We start from the raw sequence: 21,104 nt of genomic DNA, 5'->3' as shown, positions 1-21,104 counted from the left end.
ACACCTATGCAGTTTGCTTTTGATCTGTTACTACGGTGCTTTTTGCTGTGCTTTTTTTTTTGTTTAGGCCAATTTTGTTGCTGGGCAGATTAAAAAACACAAATTGCTACAAAAAAAAGCACTACATGCTTTTTCTACAGCTTCTTCATTGAAGTATTGAACCAAAAAAAGCTAAGTTTTGCATTTAAAAGAAAAAAGTCCCTGACCCTTTCCAAAATACGAAGAAGCTGAAAAAAGCATAGCTGTGAACGTGTCCCATAGGAAACAATGTTAAATGAACTGTTCTGCGTTTTTTGGTGCTTTTTGAAGAAACGCATAGGTGAGAGCCAGGCCTAAGGCGTTTAACAGCAGCATGCTTTTTTTTTTTAATCGCCTGTTATAGTGGGGTTTAAAAAAAACTAAAATTAGCCCTTTTATAGTACAAAAAGAGCATGGGAAAAACATGTTATACTTGCTCTGTGTAATGGTTTTGCACAGAGCAGCTCTGATTCTCCTCTTCTGGGTCCCCCAGTCTTCAGAGTGCCCCAATAGCAAGGTAAAGAAAACTTCTGCTTGTAGAACCACACACTTCCTGCCCAGTACTAAATGTCCCATGAAGCTTTGCTCCTCACACATTCACAAGTTCTCAGGAACTTGCTGACCTGTATATACGGATGGTGTAGTGAGCTGTATGTGTGCTGCACTGTAATTCTCGATATTTAATCAAATAATGCATTCTGTATGCAGACCAACTAATCTGCTGGCCAATTAATCGATTGGGAAAATAGCAATTGTTTTTCATAATAGATTAGTTGTCGATTAATCGAGTTGTTGTTTCGGCCTTAGTTTACATCCACTTTAAGGAAAAATCCCTGCAGTGTACACAGTAAACACGTATGTTTGTGTTTCTCAAGATGATTGTTGAACTTCCCAGTATGAGTGACTTCATGGGTCTGAATAATAGCCTTTATGTCTAGGGATGCACCGAAAAAAATGGCCGATAATTGAGCCGAAAATGAGGTGGGGCAGAGCACCGCCACCCAGCCTCTGGTGCCGCCCATCATGGGGATGTATAGCGCAGGAGAGCCGCCTCCGCCGGCTGGTTAAATAGAGCGCCAGGAACATCACAGCTTTAATTTCAATAGCTGGGTGTTTGCCGTCGCATACAGCCCCCCCCCCCCTGTCCGGGGAACTTTGATAGACAGATTGGACGGGTGATCTGTCTATCAAAGTGCCTGGACAAGGGGGAGGGGCTGTATGTGACGGGGAACACACAGCTATTGAAATTAAAGCTGTGATGTTCCCGGCGCTATATTCAACCAGACGGCAGAGGCGGCTCTCCTCTCTCTTCGCTGCACAGGGGGCATCACTGGCTGCACTTATCTCTTTTACCAGGTCCGCAGTCTCTGACCACCTCCTGTACCATGTTGACAGTCTCTGACCATCTCCTGTATAAACATTTTTTTCAAAATGGTCAGTTTTGGTTTTCGGCCTAGTGTATTATTCATTTTCAGTTTCAGCACCAAAAAACCCATTTGGTGCACCCCTATTTATGTCACTGGCTTATAAATTCTGATAACCTTGTGACAGTTGCATCTATCCCATCAGATAATTTGAACATTGCATGCTGGTAGGGCTGCAACTAACGATTAGTACTGTATATGCTATTAGGAGATCTTCCCTATAAAAAAAAAAAAATGTAATTTTAAGAACGTTTGTTCGATTTTTCTAATCAGTGGGGGTCAAATCGATGTTCGTTTTCAACCACAGTGACGGGAAAATTTAGAAATAGAAAACTCATTAGTAAAGGGAATTTTCAGACAGTGTATGTGGTTTTCGTTCAGAAATTGAATTCATTTTAAAAACAAGTGAAAATTTCAAAATATTCTTTCATTAAGTGAATGTACAAAGATTTTTCGTCTGAAAATTGATCCGTGTGGCCAGCATAAGGCTTGGTATGCAGTTTGCTTTTGATCTTTCTGCAGTGTTTTTTGCTGTGCGTTTTTGACTTTTGCGCATGTGATTTTGCTGTGATTTGAGTTTTTACATTTTTTTTTGGCCAATTTGTTGCTGGGCAGATAAAAAAACAAATTGCTGCAAAACCCATTACATGCTTTTCTGCAGCTTCTCCATTGAAGTACAGAACCAAAAAAAGCATTGTTTTGCGGTAAAAAAAAAAGTCCCTGACCGTTCCCAAATACACAGCAGCTGAAAAATGAATAGATGTGAATATGTCCCATAGGAAACCATGTAAATTAACTGTAGTGCGTTTCTGCAAAAAGCACCAAAAAACACATAGGTGTGTACCAGATCTAAAGACGTTTAGTAACATAATGGGGTTAAAAAAAAAACTAAAAGTAGCCCTTTATACTACAACAAAAAGCAGATAATCACTACTGTAAGGGGTTCATTATTTTATTTTTATTTTTTTAACTGTAGAACTGTGAAAGTGGTATTTACAGTAGCGATTATTTGCAATTTTTGTACTATAACGGGCTCATTATAGTTTTTAACCCCATTATGTTACTGGCCAATTAATCGATTATGAAAATAGTAATAGATTAATTTCATAATCGATTAGTTGTTTCAGCCCTACACACTGGCATTTTCTGTCATTAATAAAGCTAATCATTATCTGGTGTGTAGGTACCTACATAATGTCATGAAACCCAAGCGTTTTGCAGGTTCATACAGAACTCTGTGCATCATTTAGGCCCTATTCACATGTGCGCATTACATGAACTCATTTTTCTTGTGCTTTTTCCCATGAAGCTCACATGAATGGGGCAGCCCTATGCATGGCAAACATGCCAAAAGAAGCTTCTGATCCTCTTGTTGCACGTTTACTGGGAATAAATAATTAATGGCACAGCGTTTTTTTCTTATTTTCCAGGAACGTGCAGGTGTGAATGCAACCTTAGGCTACATTTAGACGTGCAGTGAAATATGAGTGCACATTAATGCACCTATTGTGTTCACACTTTTTTGTGTGTTTATTATGTGTGTTTACAGAATTTGTATCGTGTTCGAAAATGCTTTCCAAACGCCTCCTTATGTGTTGGTTTTCTATTGTGTGGATTCTTGTACTATCATCTGGGCTAGCTAGTAATGCTTTCTAAATGCATCTCAAATGCACTGTAAGGGGTATTATGCAAGGCGTTTTTATGGTGCGTTTTCATTGATATGAATGGAGGCATGGGGGAGCAGTATAGCCAGTGAAACCATTTTGGTGTGATGCAAACGCAGCCATGTGAACAACACTAGCCACTGCAATTTTGAGAGGCATTTGTGGGACTTCAAAAACATTGAAATGCCTGCTTTTGACACTAATGTAAACGTAGCCTTACTCAGATTACATTTTGCAACAGTCGTCACATTTTTATATAGTGTTGCTTATTTCTATATTTCTCCAGCCAAGTGCAGAATTCTCTAATTCCATTAGTTGCAGTGCGGAGTTCCCTCTTAGACCCCCTTCACATGTATGTTTAGCCACATACACCGTATTCTTTCTGCTGGAAGGACGGGTGCATGTGAATAACGGCATCTGCACAAAGTATTGACAGGCTGATGGCAGCCATCACTGTTTTGTATTTAAATTGTCTACAGTTTATCAGTGCAATTTTATTCAATATGCAAATATTTAAATATAACATTTCTTCTTTAGAAATTGCCTTTTTAATAATCCCAATTTAGAGGTTTAAACACAATCACTGTTTGTATATAGTCATACACACGGTTACCTGCAGATAGATTAGATTTTGCCTGGATTTCAGATTTAAACCTCCTGCCAGCCCTTTAACCCTTTCATGACTAAGCCTATTTTTGGCATTTGGGGTTTACAAGTTAAAATCCATATTTTTTGCTAGAAAATTACTTGGAACCCCCAAACATTATATATTTTTAACAGAGACTCTAGAGAATAAAACGGCGATTGTTTTGCAATATTTTACACACTTTATAATCGCACGCACTTGTGGATTGACGACAAAGTACGGTACCTAAAAAATCTCAATAGGCAACGCTTTATTTTATTTTACGGTTACCAGGTTAGCATTGCAGAGGAGGTCTAGTGCTAGAATTATTGCTCTCGCTCTGACGATCGCGGCGATGCCTCACATGTGTGATTTGAACACTGTTTACATGCGGCGTGACTTCCGTATGCGTTTTCTTTGCTTCGCGAGCTCGCGGGGACGGCGGGCACTTTAAAAAAAAATGTTTTATTTATTTTAAAATGACTAAATTGTTTTAAAAAAAATAAATAAAAATTTGATCACTTTTATTGCTGTCACAAGGAATGTAAACATCCCTTGTGACAGTAATAGGTGGTGACAGGTACTCTTTATGGAGGGACCGGGGGTCTAAAAGACCCCCCACCCCTCCTTTACACTTCAATGTATTCAGATCGCCGAAAACGGCGATTCTGAATACCGTATTTTAATTTTTTTTTTTTTTTTTTTGAAAATGTTTTTTATTGAGTTTTAGACAGACAAACGAACATTCAACAAAAAAAACAAAAACAGTGACATGCCACATTGTTATGGTTAGACCCACGCAGGGGTCGTCAAGTGATTCTAACAGAATAATCGACACCTGTAGCACATCCACAACAACAATCACTAACTTAGTGCTAGGTTGGCTCCCGCTCCATATAACAACTTAGGACCAATTTCTGTAGTCGGGCCGCAAGGGGCAACCGTATATATTTTTAAAACCGGCGCCATTGGCAGCCGAGTAAACGGGAAGTGACGTCATGACGTCGCTTCCGTGTTTACTATGAGGAGACTGGAACGAAGCCGATTACGGCTTCGTTCCAGTTCCTCCCCAGCGGCCGGAGGCATCGCACATGGAATCGGTGCTCCCGATCGAACGGGAGCACCGGTAACAGCGGTGGGAGGGGGGGACCTCCCCTCCCGCTCCTCCGGCATAACAGCCGAGTGGCTTTTAGCTGCATCGGTTGTTATGGCTGGAAAGCCAATCGCCTGCTGAAGAAAACGGTACCGGGATGATGCCCGCACCTGCAGGCATCATCCCGGTATACCCCCGGAAGCCGAGTACGCAGATCTGCGTACGCTCGGCGGGAAGGGGTTAATGAGTTCTGAATGCTGGAAGGCAGAGTTCCAGATAATCTGCTGCTGTGAATGGCTGTCACATGATCAGGTATCTCTCCCATCGACTGCCCCAATATGTAGTAGTGACTGCTTGGTCGGTGTTCTGTGAGCATGCTCATAGCATACAACAGTGGGGGACCATGGACACTTATGTGCAGCATGTGGGTATAACCGCTTGCTGCCGGCCTTCATATGACGGCTAGGCGCTGCGGCTCTCTTTTATGGGTGGGAACACTGCTCATCACGGACGCTGGTAAACAGCCATTGGCCGGCGGCTTGATTTTGGGAACTTTTTGGGTTTTCTCGAAATGTAGCTTGGCGTATTTGGGGTCATCGGTATTTGTAGGCACACAGATTGCATCCAGAAAATCTACTGCTGGTTGTCATGTTACTTTTTTAAGGAGTGTTACTACTTGGAAACAAGTTCTTTTCAAGTTAGGGCCGGTTCACACTGCGACGCGAGGCGAGGCGACACGGCTCGCCTCGCCTCGCTCCCGCAAGTCGCCCCCATTCAGTACTATGGAACCGTTCTGAGAGGAGCGACTCGAGTCGCTCCGACTCAGAAAAAAGGTTCCTGTACTACTTCGGGGCGACTTCGGGGGCGACTTGCATTGACTTCTATGCAGAAGTCCTCTGCAAGTCGCCGCTGACCCCCCCTGCAAGTCGCGGCGAGGAAGTCGGAGACGCCTCGCCGCGGCTCGCAGTGTGAACCGGCCCTAAAACTCCAGATGAAGGAATGCAGCTCTTAATCATTAAATCTTTTTGAATGCAAGCTAGAGCTGAACAATCATTTAAAAAATTGTGATCTCGATTCAACCCCCCCCCCCCCCCCCCCCCCTCATGATCTCTATGCAGAATGTAACAAGTGTAGAGAGATCTCTACTCACTCAGCTGTCAAAAGAAAAACTGAGGCAACCTGCCAACTTTTTCACAACATTGTGCTGGTAGACAAGTATAAACATTGTAACTTTTCTACCTTGGATCAAAGGGATGAACTTGATCTGTAAATGAGGTCTGTTTAACCACTTAAAGGCTAAACCTTTTTCTGACACTTCTTTCTTACAAAGTCAAAGATCAGTATTTTTTGCTAGAAAATTACTTGGAACCCCCAAATACATATAATGTTTATTTTTTAGCAGAGACTCTAGAGAATAAATGGCGGTTGTTGCAATATTTTATGTCGCACTGTATTTGCGCAGCGGTCTTTCAAACGCATTTTTGGGGGAAAATTAAAAAAAAGAGAATCGTGACCTTTATTCAAGCAACAAAATTGTGATTCTCATTTTATCCAGAATCATGCAACTCTAATGCAAGCAGAGTAAATGCCTGAGTTTGGCTTGGCATCAACCACTTGCAGCCCCTGTGCAGGAGAAGTCAGAATGGGAGACACATGACGCAGCCATTAGTGCTCATTGGCTGAGAGGAGACTGATAAGCGTATCTACTGCTCTCGCACTGTCTAGTCATAAGGGGCGAAAGTGGATTTAAGCCCAAGAACAAAAAACCTAATATATTGCATCTGATCAGTCCTGAGGTGTGGTGGCTGCATTAGGCTTTTTTTTTTTTCCAAGCTTTTTCCCCTGGTGATCCTGATTAGTACATGTTAAAAGTTGTTGTTTGTGTGAGCATTTACTGTACTGTACCCATTTGGATGCCACTGCAGACTTTGTTCTGAAAATACTAGTAGCTCTGCCTTCTCTGGCTCCATTACCTCTGTCATAGAATTGGAAACAAGAATGCTTGTACGGCTTGTCAGAAAACTGTCAAAATTCTTTGTTGTACTTGTTCTGGGTCAGTGATTCAGAATCTTGCCAAGCAGCATAAATGAGCCACCATCATATTCAGATATAAAGGTCAAATATAGCAGCTTACATTTCCCCGTGTCTTTTTTTTTTTTTTTTTTTTGAGTCTCTGTGTGCTTCCCATGTATGCTTATACTCCTTTTTTATATTTTCTTTTTTATATTTTCTTTTTGTGTTTTGGTAATTTTTTCTCAAATGCTGTTCCTGCTGCTTTTAATCCATATCCCATCATGGGAGAAAAAGTTTACCTTTTTATGTAAAGAAGCATCTGAAAGAAGAACTGTCTTTTGTATGGAACTAGTCAGAATATCTTTTTTTTTTTTTTTTTTTTTTTTTTTTATCCTGCTCATAAATTAAAGGATTACTTGGGCTACCATGAGTAGCAGGAGCAGTTTATTTAAACCAGGGGTGGGAAATCTTAGAGTGGTGAAGATCTACCAGAACAACATGGGAGAAATCAAATATCAGCAACTATTCTTGGGAGAAAACCTAGCAAGGCCATTAAAAAAAGTAAGGCAGGTTTGAAGAAAATGTGGGGTTAATGTGGCACACACTCCTGTACTTTTCCCATGTGGTGCATTTTGACAGCCCATTCATTTGCATGGGCTGCATTTGGGATGCTGTTACCAATACACTGGCACCTGCATGCAGATCACATAGGCAGTGCAGGAAACGCACATGAACTGCGTCGTTCCTGCACCGCATTCTGGTGTGAACCGACCCTTAGAAAAATATAAATATAATACAAATGTCAATGTAAAACTTGAACATGTCCGGGTCAGGAGTATACAGCATGGCGTTCACAGGTCAGGAATTCCTGTGTAGATCTTGATGTGTCTCCTGTGCCCAGCTGTCGGTGTCCCCCTTTTTATCTGCTCCTGCTGTAATGCAGCCTTTTTAAAAACTATTGTTTTGCCCTTCCCCAACGATCAGTCCCTTAGGACCCACCTGTTCTGACATGCTGCTTTTCATCCATTTACATCTATACTGAGTGCCTGTATGGCAGATAGTGTCCTGCCATCATATAGTGTCTGCCCCGTACTGCGCATGCGCAGTACGGAGCAGAAGAAGCTTCGGAAAATCTCAGAAGATGAACGGCGCCTGCGCCGTGAGTGGGGTGGTAGCCCCACCATCAAAGCGGACATAGGGTTGGGAAAATTAGAGGGCCCCTTGCGGGCGAGCTTCGCTCGCCACGCTTCGGGCTCTTTTATATTCCAACTCTATGACCACTTGGATGGTGGGGATAGAACCTGGACTCACGGTGCAGGCGCCGTTCATCTTCGGGTATTTTCGGAATCTGTGTCTGCTGTGTACTGTGCATGTGCAGTACACTGCGGACACTATCCAATGGGGGACAGTATATGATAGGACACCAGCTGCTTCTGTCCGTGTCTCTGCTCAGGGAGGAATTGTTTTGACACCAGGGTCGGCCCTGCAGACACGAGATCTACCCCATCACCCTCTCGCAATCGAGTTGCTGCCACCGATTTTTATACACCAATGAATAAATCTTAAAAGATAACTGCAGTTAGAGCCACCTCTGTGAGATTAAACAGCACAAATTATGAGGAATTTTTATTTATGAATAACTCCAAACAGCTTTTTTTTTTCTGTTTTGCAGGGATCTATTTGTAGGCGCAGATTTAGATTTTCATAGACCTCATATGTTTTCTTGATAGTGGAATTTTACAGCTCTCAAGTGCTGACTTATATTTTGTGATTAGTCTTGCAGTCACATTTTACACACTGCGCATTTGTGGCTCAGTGTGCATTCACACAAAAACAGATGTGTAGTCTGTTTTGCAATAATATTTTGCATGCCAGCTTCCAGCATTGTTTTGTGAACTTAAGTTTTTAGTTCCAGTGTAAATGACGGTGATTCACCACCAGTGAATGTTTGATGAAAGTCGCATTCACTTTTTAATCTGTCCCATAGTGTAACCTATTGTATATCATTAATTTTAAAAGATCGGTTAATGGGTGAAGACTGGGTTAACTAACAATACTGCTGTTTTTTTTTCTGTCATACATATCAGTTGTATAAATAGTTTACATTTTTGAATGCTCTTTCACTGTCCTTTTTATTATCTTGATAATTTAACACATACCTCAAAACAGTATTGTTGACTGTTGCAGAAATTGCATGCCGTAGAACAGAATGATCTCCTCGATATCAATAGAAATATTATATTTTTACTTCTAGGAACATCATCTCCAGCGAGCCATTTCAGCACTGCAGGTATATGGAGAGAAGCGGGATAACATGGTTATACCAGTCCCGGAGGCAGAAAGCAACATCTCTTATTATGAATCTGTGTACCCAGGGGAATTTAAGATGCCAAAGCAGCTCATTCACCTACAGCGTAAGTAAACTGTTTAAATGATGAAAATATGGTGAAAACTTTTGCTTTTATAAAGGGGAGCTGCCCATTAACCACTTCAGCCCCGGAGGATTTTACCCCCTTCCTGACCACTAACTGACAATTGCGCGGTCACGCGACGGTGTACCCAAGCAAAATTGACGTCCCTTTTTTCCCACAATTAGAGCTTTCTTTTGGTGGTATTGGATTGCCACTGCGGTTTGTATTTTTTGCGCTATGAACAAAGAGCAACAATATTGAAAAAAAAAATGCAATATTTTTTGCTTTCTGCTATAATAAATATCCCCCAAAAATATATAAAAAGAAAAAAAAATTCCTCAGTTTTGGCTGATATGTATTCTTCTACATATTTTTGGTAAAAAAAAATCCCAATAAGAGTATATTGATTGGTTTGCACAAAATTTATAGCGTCTACAAAATAGGGAATCGTTTATGGCATTTTTTATTTTTTTTGTTAGTAATGGCGGCGATCTGCGATTTTTATCGGGACTGCGACATTATGGCGGGCACATCAGATATTTTTGACTCTATTTTGGGACCATTGTCATTTATACATTGATCGATGCTGTAAAAATGCATTGATTACTGTGTAAATGACACTGGCAGTGAAGGGGTTACCCATAGGGGCAGTGAAGAGGTTAAATGTGTCTTAGGGAGTGATTCTAACTGTTAGGAGGCTGGACTTTAACACACAGTACAGTGGTCACTGCTCTCAATGACGAGGAGCAGTGATCTCTGTCCTTTCACTAGGCAGAACTGGGGAATGCTTTGTTTGTAGCTGGAAAATACAGGGTAGTTTTTAAAGTGATTCTAAAGCCTCAAGGTTTTTTTTTACCTTTTAATGCATTCAGGGTAAAAAACTTCTCTGCTGCAGAATCCCCTCAGACCCCAAGCACCCCCCTCCTTCCCTCCTTTTCTCCTATTTTACCTCAGTCTGCTCCGCTCCAGCGACGTGCATAAGTGCAGAGACTATTGCCGCTGTCTCCCTCCTTATTGGGCAGATTGATGGCAGCGGTAGCCATTGTCAATCTTCTCCAGTGACAAGGCAGTGGGGGATAGGGCCGAGTACTACTGTCTGTTATGGATGCAGCAGCAGGGCTCGGGGGCAAGCACTAAGGATGAGCTCAGGCGTGTTCACACACCCCGCGTGCAGGGCCCACCAGGAAGTCTGCACTGCACTAATCGCAGGCAGTGCAACATTGTCTCAATGCACGGCTGCAGAGATCGGGAAATATCTCTCTGCCTGTGATTAGGGCAGTGCCAACTTCCTGGCGGGCTCTACAAGTGGGGTGTGCGAACACGCCGGAGCTCATCCTTCGCACGCACAAGTGCCCCCATGAGTAGTGACTTCTGTGGGGGCACTGGACAGATAGGAGGAGACAGGAGCGCTGACGGGGGAGCGAAGTAAAGGAGATTCAGGGCTGCTCTGCAAATCTGTTGCACAGATCAGGTAACTATAGAGATGTGGTGTGTGTTTTTTTTTTTTTTTTTTTTTTTTTTTTTTTTTTTGTTATTTATTTAGGCCCCTTTTCACACATGCAGACCATTCGTTTTGTTAGTTCAGTCACATTTTTTTTTTTTTCCTAAGAAAAAAAAAAAACATGTTACAGTACAGAACGCCCTCATGCCCTGATTTCCCCCTCGGCAGTTATCGGGAGTCACAGGCAGCCAGCTGACAAAGTCCTGGTTTTGCCCCCCAAGATTTTCTGATTGCAGATGCGCAATGCCTTATAAAAAAAATAAAAATAAATGCAATTTTTTTTAACCTGTAAAATGATGTACATTTTTTTTTTTTTTTTTTATAAAAGGTGAACTTCTCTTTTCAGGTATTTGGTACATATTTGTGCCTAAATAATAGAACATTAAAATGCCAATTGTTTTGGTTTGCTGTTATCCCTAGTGTATTATAGTGTGTTTGTTTTATCTGGCACAAATCTGTTTTATTTGATAATTTTAGCTTTTAGTTTGGATGCGGAGCAACCAGATTATGACTTGGACTCTGATGATGAGATCTTTGTGAACAAACTTAGAAAAAAGTTGGACATATCTCTTCTCCAGTTTGAAGAAATGATTGACCGGTTAGAGAAAGGAAGCGGTCAGCAGGTACATTTAATGTTTTTATTTTTTATTTTTATTCTGGTCTGCTCACTCACTATGTATGCTAAGCAGTTTCAAAGCAAATGTCAAAGCTTACACCTGAATTGACACCCACCCCCCTCCTGCAGCTAGCTCCTAATAGAGCCTTATGGATTTCTAGGTGGATCAAGGCAGTCAAATAGTGATTAAAACCAATGCTGGGCTTTCTTTGAAAATCCCAGCATGTTCTGCAATCTAAATGATATAGAAACGCCCTATTTACATTAGGTGATATGTCACAGGAATCGGGAACAGAAAAAGTATAAAACTTAGAAAATTACCAAAACTGAACTAAGGTGCAGTTGCACTTTTAGAAAAAACGTTCTAATGTTGAGTTTTTTTTTTTTTTGTTTGTTTGTTTGTTTTTTTTTTTCCTCCAGCCTGTTAATCTCCAAGAAGCCAAGCTGTTGCTAAAGGAAGATGACGAGTTGATAACTGAAGTGTATGACTATTGGATTAAGAAAAGGAAAAATTGTCGTGGCTCCTCCGTAATACCAGCAGTAAAACAGGAGAAGCGGGATGGCTCAAGCACCAGTGATCCTTATGTAGCTTTCAGAAGGCGTACAGAGAAGATGCAAACACGGAAAGTGAGTTAACGTGATATTGCTAATGGCTGCTGTCCTAATGGTATGGTTTAGTGTAGTGGTGTAGACTCTCCTTCAAATATACAGTAAGTCTACACCTGCTGGAGCATCGGGTTTTCATTTGAAGTTGGAACTATTCTTTTTCCGTTTTTGAACTGTAAGTGACTATAAATAGCAGGAATATTACATGCAGGAATGTTACAGGCATTACTACAGAGTCCTCCAGTAAGGTGTGTGGGAAAGTCCCCCTACAATTGGCTTAGTCCCTACAGTGGATGATGCTACGAGTGCTACTCTGATGCCAAGCTGTCCAACAGCAGGGGTGCTATAGAAAAAAAAATAGAGCAGCAATTTTAAAAAAAAATTCAATATTTTTTACTTTTTGCTAAAAAAAATATATTAAAATTTTTTTTCCCTCAGATTAGGCTGATACGTATTCTTCATATTTTTGGTAAAAAAAATCGCAATTAGCGATTATCGATTGGTTTGCGCAAAAGTTATAGCATTTACAAAATAGGGGATAGTTTTATAGCATTTTTATTATTAATTTTTTTTTTTTTACTAGTAATGGTGGCGATCAGCGAATTTTATGGTGACTGCAACATTATGGCGGACACATCGGACATTTTTGGGACCATTGTCATTTATACAGCAATCAGTGCTATTTAAATGTGCTGATTCCTGTGTAAATGACACTGGCAGTGAAGGAGTTAACCACTAGGGGCAGTGTAGGTGTTATGTATGACGTGATGGTTTTTTTTTATTGTAGGGGACATGGCCTGGCTTGTGACGTCACTGATTGTCCTTCCCTATAAAAGGGAAGAGACGATTGGTGACGGCCACATAGGGACATAGGGAAGCACGGGGAGAGGTTTGTTTACACAGACCTCTCCTCGTTCTTCAGCTCTGTGACCCGATCGCAGGACACCAGCGGCGATTGGGATCCGCTGGTCCCAAGGTCACGGAGCACAGGACTAGGTCGGGAGTGCGCCGGCACGCTCCCGACCCACGGCTGGGCACTTAAAGAATCACGTACCGGTACGTGATTGTGCCCAGCCGTGCCATTCTGCCGACTTATATCGGCACGAGGCGGTATTTAAGTGGTTAAGTTGTATTAAAGAAACATGAAGCCAAGCTATAACAAGGATCATTTGGTACAAGGAGTTGAGTTAATTTAAGCGAATAGCTGTGACAGCCGGATTATAGTCTAGCTCCGGGATATGCAATTAGTGGACCTCCAGCTGTTGCAGAACTACCAGTCCCATGAGGCATTGCAAGACTTTGACAGACACAAGCATGACACCCAGAGGCATGATGGGACTTGCAGTTTTGCAACAACTGAAGGTCCGCTAATTGCATATCCCTGGTCTAGCCTCTCTTTAAACATACACAGGAACATTTAACTTTACAATCAAATAAGCTGTATGATGCTGTTGGAGATTCTATCCTTTAGTTACAGATAAATCTAGAGTTAGAATAATTTTTTTTTTTTTTACAGAAACACTGTCTTGCCTTTTTAATGTTTCAACTTTTATTGTTTTACAGAACCGAAAGAATGATGAGGCTTCTTATGAAAAGATGCTGAAGTTGCGCCGGGATCTTAGCCGAGCAGTTACTATTTTAGAAATGATTAAGAGACGAGAAAAAAGCAAGAGAGAATTATTACATCTAACACTGGAAATTATGGAAAAGAGGTATACCTAATTTTATACATTTTGTGTTGAATATTGTATTGTTGCTTACATAAATAGGACTGTATGTAAAGTAGACTAGTATTATTGCCAGTTAATGGCCATAAATAGGAAAAGGGAGGTACAAAACTTAATGGAAAAACCTGTGTGCACCCTATAGCAGTCTGTGATTGCTGTGTATTTCCCCTGTAGGTCTTGTGTAACTATAGCACACGAATTGACAGTTTTGTCCTTTGCCCTTAAAACAACCGCCCAGCACTATTAGCAACGCTCATTGTGCCCCTGGAGGCAACGCCTTAAAGCAGAGTTCCACCCAAAAATGGAACTTCCGCTTTAAGTGAAGGTGACCCCCTGACATGCCACATTTGGCATGTAATTTTTTGGGTTGGGTGAAAATACCCTCTTTTTTAGGGGCATCTAGCTCCCACTTCCTTCCGGGGCTCTGCAGAGTCGGAAGGAAGTTCACCTCTTCCCCCCTCCCTCCGTGCAATCTTCTGGGTCACGTCACAGCCCAGAAGATTTCCCGGCCAATCACAGCTTGCGCATGTGCACCCACAATCGCAATGCCTGTGCCGAGGAGGGGGGAGAGGAGCTGGGCTACGTTGGCCCGCATCCCAGGACCGTTAGACAGGTGAGTGTCTGTCTGATTATTAAAAGTCAGCAGCTACACTTTGTAGCTGCTGACTGTTATATGGGTGGAACTCTGCTTTAAGGGCAAATGTGGTATAATGCATGATGTTACACACATTTCAGGTTCCTTCAAATGTTTTTCTTCAGTGGTAAATGCCAGATGTGGCACCTTTTTGTTATATTTTTTTTATTTTTATTTTTTTTTTAATCTGTCTCTTCCATGTTTAGTAAACTAGCTCTGGTCAATGATGTAGTCCTAAAAGTGATCTAAACTAAGATTATTTCATAGCCATTTTAGCCTAGATGCTCAGGCTACTCAATTAAGAGTGTTTCTTTTGCTATTGTAGGTATAATCTGGGTGACTACAGCGGAGAGGTATTGTCAGAGGTAATGGCACAGCGTCAGCCGTTGAAACCCACCTATACCATTCCCATCATACCAATTTCTAGCAGCCCCTTCAAACATCAGGACACTATAGAGATTAAAGTTAACAAGGTATGGTGGATTGATTGGCTCTATTCTGTTACTGTGAATTGTGTGTGTGTGTGTGTGTGTGTGTGTGTGTGTGTGTGTGTATATGGGGAGAAAAACTTTAATGGTTCTCGGGGGCGTATTTGTTAAAGAGTTACTAAAGGTTCTTTTTATTTAAAAAAAACCCATCATGCTTACCTCCGCTGTGCAGTTGGTTAAGCCCAGTGTGGACCTGATCTTCCTCTTCTAGGGTCCCTCAGTGGTGCTGGTAGCTCCTCTTCTCGAGTGCCCCATCGGAGAAGCGTTCTTCTGAGTCCTGCTTCTGCGTCTATTGACACCCCAGGTGCCCACATCATTGCATTTGATTGACAGCAGTGGGAGCCAATGGCTGTGCTGCTATCAATCTATCCAATTAGGTCACGAGACACCAGCTACAGCTGGTGTACTCATTTGTCCCCAGGGAGAAAAAGACTAGGTTCAGGTAAGTAAAACGGGCCACTGGGGGGGGGGGGGCTGCAGCATCAGTGAAGGTTTTTCACCTTCATGCATAGAATGCACGAAGGTGAAAAACCATGAGGGTTTGCGAACCCTTTAAGCTACAAATAATGAAGCTTGTTCGCCATTAGATGCATTTTAATACAAACTCTTTGCTAATGGGAAGATGGGGATTTTATCTTCAGTACCAGATTACTAAAGCAGTGGCCCTGCATCCTCTCCCTGCTGTCACAATTTATAAAAGTGTGACTTTGCGGTCCTCCACCCACACAGCCACATCATTCATTCTCAGAGTTCTTCATAATCAACTGACACCTTGATGAGGAGCAGGGATGCTTAAAACTGTGTGTGTGTGTGTGTGTGTGTGTGTGTGTGTGTGTATGTGTATATATATATATATATATATTATACACAGTGCCTTTAAAAAGTATTCATACCCCTTGAAATTTTCCACATTTTGCAACCAAAAATGTAAATGTATTTTATTGGGATTTTATGTGATAGACCAACACAAAGTGGAACATAATTGTGAAGTGATAGGAAAATAAATGGTTTTCATTTTTTTTTTTTTTTTACAAATATTTATAAAGGGTAGTGTGCATTAACTGCATTTGTATTCAGACCCCTTTACTCTGATACCCCTAACTAAAATTTAGTGCAACCAATTGCCTTCAGAGGTCACCTAATTATAGTAATATAATATAATATATATTATTTTTTTTATTTTTTTCTCAAAAGTGAGTAAGCCCCTCACATTTTTGTAAATATTTTAGATCTTTTCATGTGACTACACTGAAGAATTGACACTTTGCTACAATGTAAAGTAGTGAGTGTACAGCTTGTATAACAGTGTAAATATTTGTATGTCCCCTCAAAATAACTCAAAACACAGCCATTATTGTCTTAACTGCTGGCAACAAAAGTGAGTACACCCCTAAGTAAAAAATGTCCAAATTGGACCCAATTAGCCATTTTCCCTCCTGAGGTCATGTGACTCGTTAGTGTTACAAGGTCTCAGGTGTGAATCGGGAGCAGTTGTGTTAAATTTGGTGTTATCGCTCTCATACTGGTCGCTAGAAGTTAAACATGGCACTTCATGGCAAAGAACGCTCTGAGGATCTGAAAAAAATAATTGTTTCTGTACATAAAGATAGCCTAGGCTGTAACAAGTTTGCCAAGACCCTGAAACTGAGCTGCAGTACGTTGTCCAAGACCATACAGCGGTTTAACAGGACAGGTTTCACTCAGAACAGGTCTTGCCATGGTCGACCAAAGAAGTTGAGTGCACATGCTCAGCGTCATATCCAGAGGTTGTCTTTGGGAATAAGACACATGAGTGCTGCCAGTATTGCTGCAGAGGTTGAAGGGGTGGGGGGGGGGTCAGCCTGTCAGTGCTCAGACCACACGCTGCATACTGCATCAAATTGGTCTGCATGGTTGTTGTCCCAGAAGGAAGCATCTTCTAAAAATTATGCACAAGAAAGCTCACAAACAGTTTGCTGAAGACAAGCAGACTAAGGACATGGTTTACGAGAACCATGTCCTGTGGTCTGATGAGACCAAGATAAACTTATTTGGTTCAGATGGTGACAAGCTTGTGTGGCTGCAACAAGGTGAGGAGTACAAAGGCAAGTATGTCTTGCCTACAGTCAAGCATGGTGGTGGGAGTGTCATGGTCTGGGGCTGCATGAGTGCTGCCGGCACTGGAGAGCTACAGTTCATTGAGGGAACCATGAATGTCAACATGTACTGTAACATACTAAAGCAGAGCATGTTCCCCTCCAAGACGACCATTGCCTTGCTAAAAAAGCTGAGGGTAAAGGTAATGGACTGGCCAAGTGTCTCCAGACCTAAACCCTATTGAGCATCTGTGGGACATCCTCAAATGGAAGGTTTAGGAGCGCAAGGTCTCCAACATCCACTAGCTCCATGATGTCGTCATGGAGGAGTGGAAGAGGACTCCAGTGGCAACCTGTAAAGCTCTGGTGAACTAACTCTTGTTGCCAGCGGTTTAGACATTAATGGCTGTGTGTTGTTATTGTGAGGGGACAGCAACTTTACACTGTTATACAAGCTGTACTTTTAATTGTAGCAAAGTGTAATTTCTTCAGTGTTGTTGCATGAAAAGATATAATAAAATATTTACAAAAATGTGAGGGGTGTAGAGCTGCATGATTCTGGCCAAAATGAGACTCTCGAACAGATGAGGTCTTACTGAAGATTTGTATAAGGGTAAAATTGTATCTTTCTTTCTGGAGTCCATACCTCTTAATACAAGAAAAGACTTTGCTCGCTTTAGAAACCGCATCTTGACATTGCATGCTGCTATTGAGCTTTTGATCTACCAAAACCCCCAGATTCTTCTCCACTATGTATCCCCCCCAATTGTACTCATCCCCCCCAGTATGTATGATGCATGCATACTCTTAGCCCTTAGTGCATAACTTTACATTTATCAACATTAAACCTCCATTTGCTACTTAGTTGCCCAATTAGACAGAGCACTGAGATTGGCTTGTAAATTGGAGACATCCTGTAAGGATATTATTCCACTGCATAGCTTAGTGTCAGCTGCAAAGACAGAAATGGTACTTTTAATCCCAGAACCTATATCATTTATAAAGATATTAAAAAGTAAGGTTCCCAACACTGAACCTTGGGGTACACTACTGATGCCCTTAGACCATTCAGAGTAAGAATCATTAACCACTACTCTCTGAATTCGTTTTTTTAGCCAGTTTTACAAACGGATCTTTCCAAGCCTGTAGACTTTACCTTACACAGTCATGTGTGGGGAACTGTGTCAAACGCTTTTGCAAAATCTAAGTATACCACGTCCACAGCCACACCTCTGTCCAAGGTTTTATTTACCTCCTTATAAAAAGTATAGTATTTTTTAGAAATGAATTTTTTTCACTGGTTCAAATTAGAATTTATCAAATGTTCAATTTATGAATGTTTTCCAGCAAGAAAAGTCTGATGTTGTACGACTGAAGCGAAAATATGAGAAGAAGCCCAAAGTCTTACCCTCCTCCCCTGCTGCTCAACAAACAAGCCCTGCTGCACTGCCGGTGTTTAATGCTAAAGATCTGAATCAGTATGACTTTCCTAGCTCTGACGATGAGCCCCTGTCACAGGTATGCAGATTTTTCCATGCTAAATCTTTGTAAATTACCAGGTTTTTACCTAACTTGCATGTGATTTTTTTTTTTTTGGTAAGATAAAAGTAGTACATGAGGTTTGTGATATCGTTTTTAGTTTCTTTGTTCATTGACCACCATAGTGGAGCTACATTTCATGACCATCATTTTATACATGTACTCCACATACTAGGGCAGACATTGCTCATTACGTCTAGGTCCCTATCGCAGCAGCTGTTGCAAAGTTTTACACAACCAACCTGCCTGGGACAATTGTAATATCTAGTAATCCTATCTCCTGCCATTAGAAACAAAAGCTGCAGATTTTTTTTGGCTAAGCGTAAAGCTGGTCACTTACATGGGTCTGATTTTACATTTTCTTTTGATTCAGTGACAGAGCAGTTTTAAATCAGCTTTGAATTCAATGACAATGTAGTCTTGAGGTACTACCTAAACTATCAAATCCATTTATTTGCAGTCAGATGGGCCCTCACACTACAGGATTGTTGGTAAACCTATACTATATATTTTTATGTTGTAAAGCGCTACGCAAACTGTTGGTGCTACATAAATACTGTAATATTGAAACCCTGACCATTAACATTTTATACTTCCTTTTGGTCTTTTAAATATACAATTGTAGTAGCATTTTGTCATCTGAGTGTTTTTCAAAGAGTCCTTCTAATCGTTTGCTTGGACTGCAGAATTGTAGAGATTGGAAACATCTGACCAGCTTTATGCTGCTACTGACAGATTTTATTCTACAATTTAGTTTTGGGCTTTGCTCTATTACGGTTGCATATTTTAAAGAACTTATCCTAACATTTGCCATTTTTGTAACTTCTCATTTTCATTGAGCTCAAGAATGAGAATTTAGGATTTTACTTGTAGCTCCACCTACAGATAAGGGGATGAAGAGTAGCAAGCTGGTGGTAGCATAGTTATGGATTATAAAGACTCGACGCATAACCTAGCAGCAAATTCTGTCCTGCTTCACTTGTCCGAGTGACTGAAACACTCCTGAGCAAGAACATGGCTTTTAGACAGACTTAATTTACACACATATATTCTTTCTCTAGTTTTCTAGCTTGGGCAGTATGTTTTGATTAAATGCTTCAGACTGGATACCTATTGGATTTTATTTCTTTTTGCACTAACTCTGCCAGAAGATGTTAGTCACTTTGCATACCAACAAATTCCTAACACCTTTCATTATGATATGCAAAATAGAAGTCTGTTGTACTATTGAATTAAAATTTAGAATATCAATTTTATAAAAAAAAAGAAAGTCCGGCATTCCCTCTGGAGTTAAGAATCCATAACTTTTTACATTTCATCACTTCAGGAAATATATATATTCTCAACTTCAGTTTATACGCAAATGCCCTATGACCACCGATACGTATAAACACAAGCACTCACACACAAATAGCGTGTGTATATATTGGAGGCTGTGGGATCTCTAATCAAGCAGCTGCTTGTATTTGTTCTTCCCAAAAATACATTTAATTAATCACAAAATATGACCAACATACATATAAATGCTTCAAAATAGTCACTATGTCAAGACATTGAATGTTATATTGATCAAGCAGCGCTATTCTGATCGATCAATTATTTCGATCATTAATACTATTAGTGGATCTCTGTTGCCATCAATCAATGAAATATAATCAATAAATAAATGCAATAAATCAATTAATAGATCAATAAATCAATCACAATCAATCCATATATCTGTGCATCCATGTAAATCAGTCCATCTCTCATATAGACGCCCCAGAATAAGTCCTTTGTGCTGGAAAGTACTTAACCACCACCTGTCTTTCTACACCACCTTCACACGTGCACTCCACTCAAAGGAGGTTTGTGATGAGTGAAGACCCCCTTTTGGTTATATTCTTACCAGAATGCACTGATATAGTCAGCGTTTTGCAAGCACATCAGTCTAATCCATATTGGTTTTCATTATTCCTTCTTCTTCCTACAAAACATTTCATTTCACTAACTTCAATTCTCCCAGATAGGGATTATGTAGAAAAAAAAAAAAGACCTCATATAGTGTAATTCTATAAAAAAAAACATTAAGCTTTATTCAAACAAAAACGGCAAACTATCCACTCACAAACACAAAATCTTCAATAGGCATCAATCAAAGTTACAGAAGGGTTATATATATATTTATATTATTATATTGGAGCTAAGTACTTGAAAAAGCTAGATATATAGAGACATGAGAGATATATAATTACATTTTTTCTTTTCTTTGCTAGGTTATGTCAGGTTCATCAGAAGCCGAGGAAGAAAATGATCCAGATGGTCCCTTTGCTTTCCGTAGGAAAGCTGGCTGTCAGTACTATGCTGTAAGTTTTGTTGCCTTTGACACATTACTGGCTTTAATTTTATAATATGAAATGATTAATTGGGTTTTAAATTTTTTTTTTTTGTTTTTTTTTTTTTGTTTTTTTTCTTCCCTCAAGCCTCATTTGGACCAAACTGGCAATTGGCCATGGTGTAGTCCAGAGCAAGGAGGATTGGGAGACATTCGCTATAGATACTGCCTCACTACCCTCACTGTTCCCCGCAAGTGTATTGGGTTTGCACGAAGACGGGTTGGGCGTGGTGGAAGGTAAGTTTTGTGAGTTAATAAGTCACAAATGCAAAATAGCACTGTATACTGTGCTTTTT

The 21,104-nt window shown here is 40.6% G+C and overlaps 1 protein-coding gene across 4 annotated transcripts in view; it reads left to right on the top strand.

Annotated features, from left to right (window-relative positions):
• Positions 1-21,104, top strand: part of EPC1 (enhancer of polycomb 1) — a 112,914-nt gene that overhangs the window by 59,792 nt on the left and 32,018 nt on the right. For all 4 annotated transcript variants that reach the window (XR_013277513.1, XM_077491082.1, XM_077491080.1 and 1 more), the window contains 8 exons: positions 9,092-9,251; positions 11,227-11,372; positions 11,786-11,992; positions 13,535-13,683; positions 14,658-14,805; positions 18,243-18,413; positions 20,690-20,779; positions 20,897-21,045. Coding sequence is in view for 3 of the 4 variants with exons in the window: in XM_077491080.1 (XP_077347206.1) it covers positions 9,092-9,251; positions 11,227-11,372; positions 11,786-11,992; positions 13,535-13,683; positions 14,658-14,805; positions 18,243-18,413; positions 20,690-20,779; positions 20,897-21,045 (1,220 nt within the window). In the remaining variant the exon portion in view is untranslated. The remainder of the gene's footprint in view (positions 1-9,091; positions 9,252-11,226; positions 11,373-11,785; positions 11,993-13,534; positions 13,684-14,657; positions 14,806-18,242; positions 18,414-20,689; positions 20,780-20,896; positions 21,046-21,104) is intronic.

Source organism: Lithobates pipiens, unplaced genomic scaffold (assembly GCF_037356315.1).
Source record: "Lithobates pipiens isolate NorthernLeopardFrog02 unplaced genomic scaffold, aLitPip1_a1.2 Scaffold_19, whole genome shotgun sequence".
Classification (NCBI taxonomy): Eukaryota; Metazoa; Chordata; class Amphibia; order Anura; family Ranidae; genus Lithobates; species Lithobates pipiens.
The sequence above is the reverse complement of the archived record's forward strand: the minus strand, read 5'-3'. Positions and strand labels throughout refer to the sequence as shown.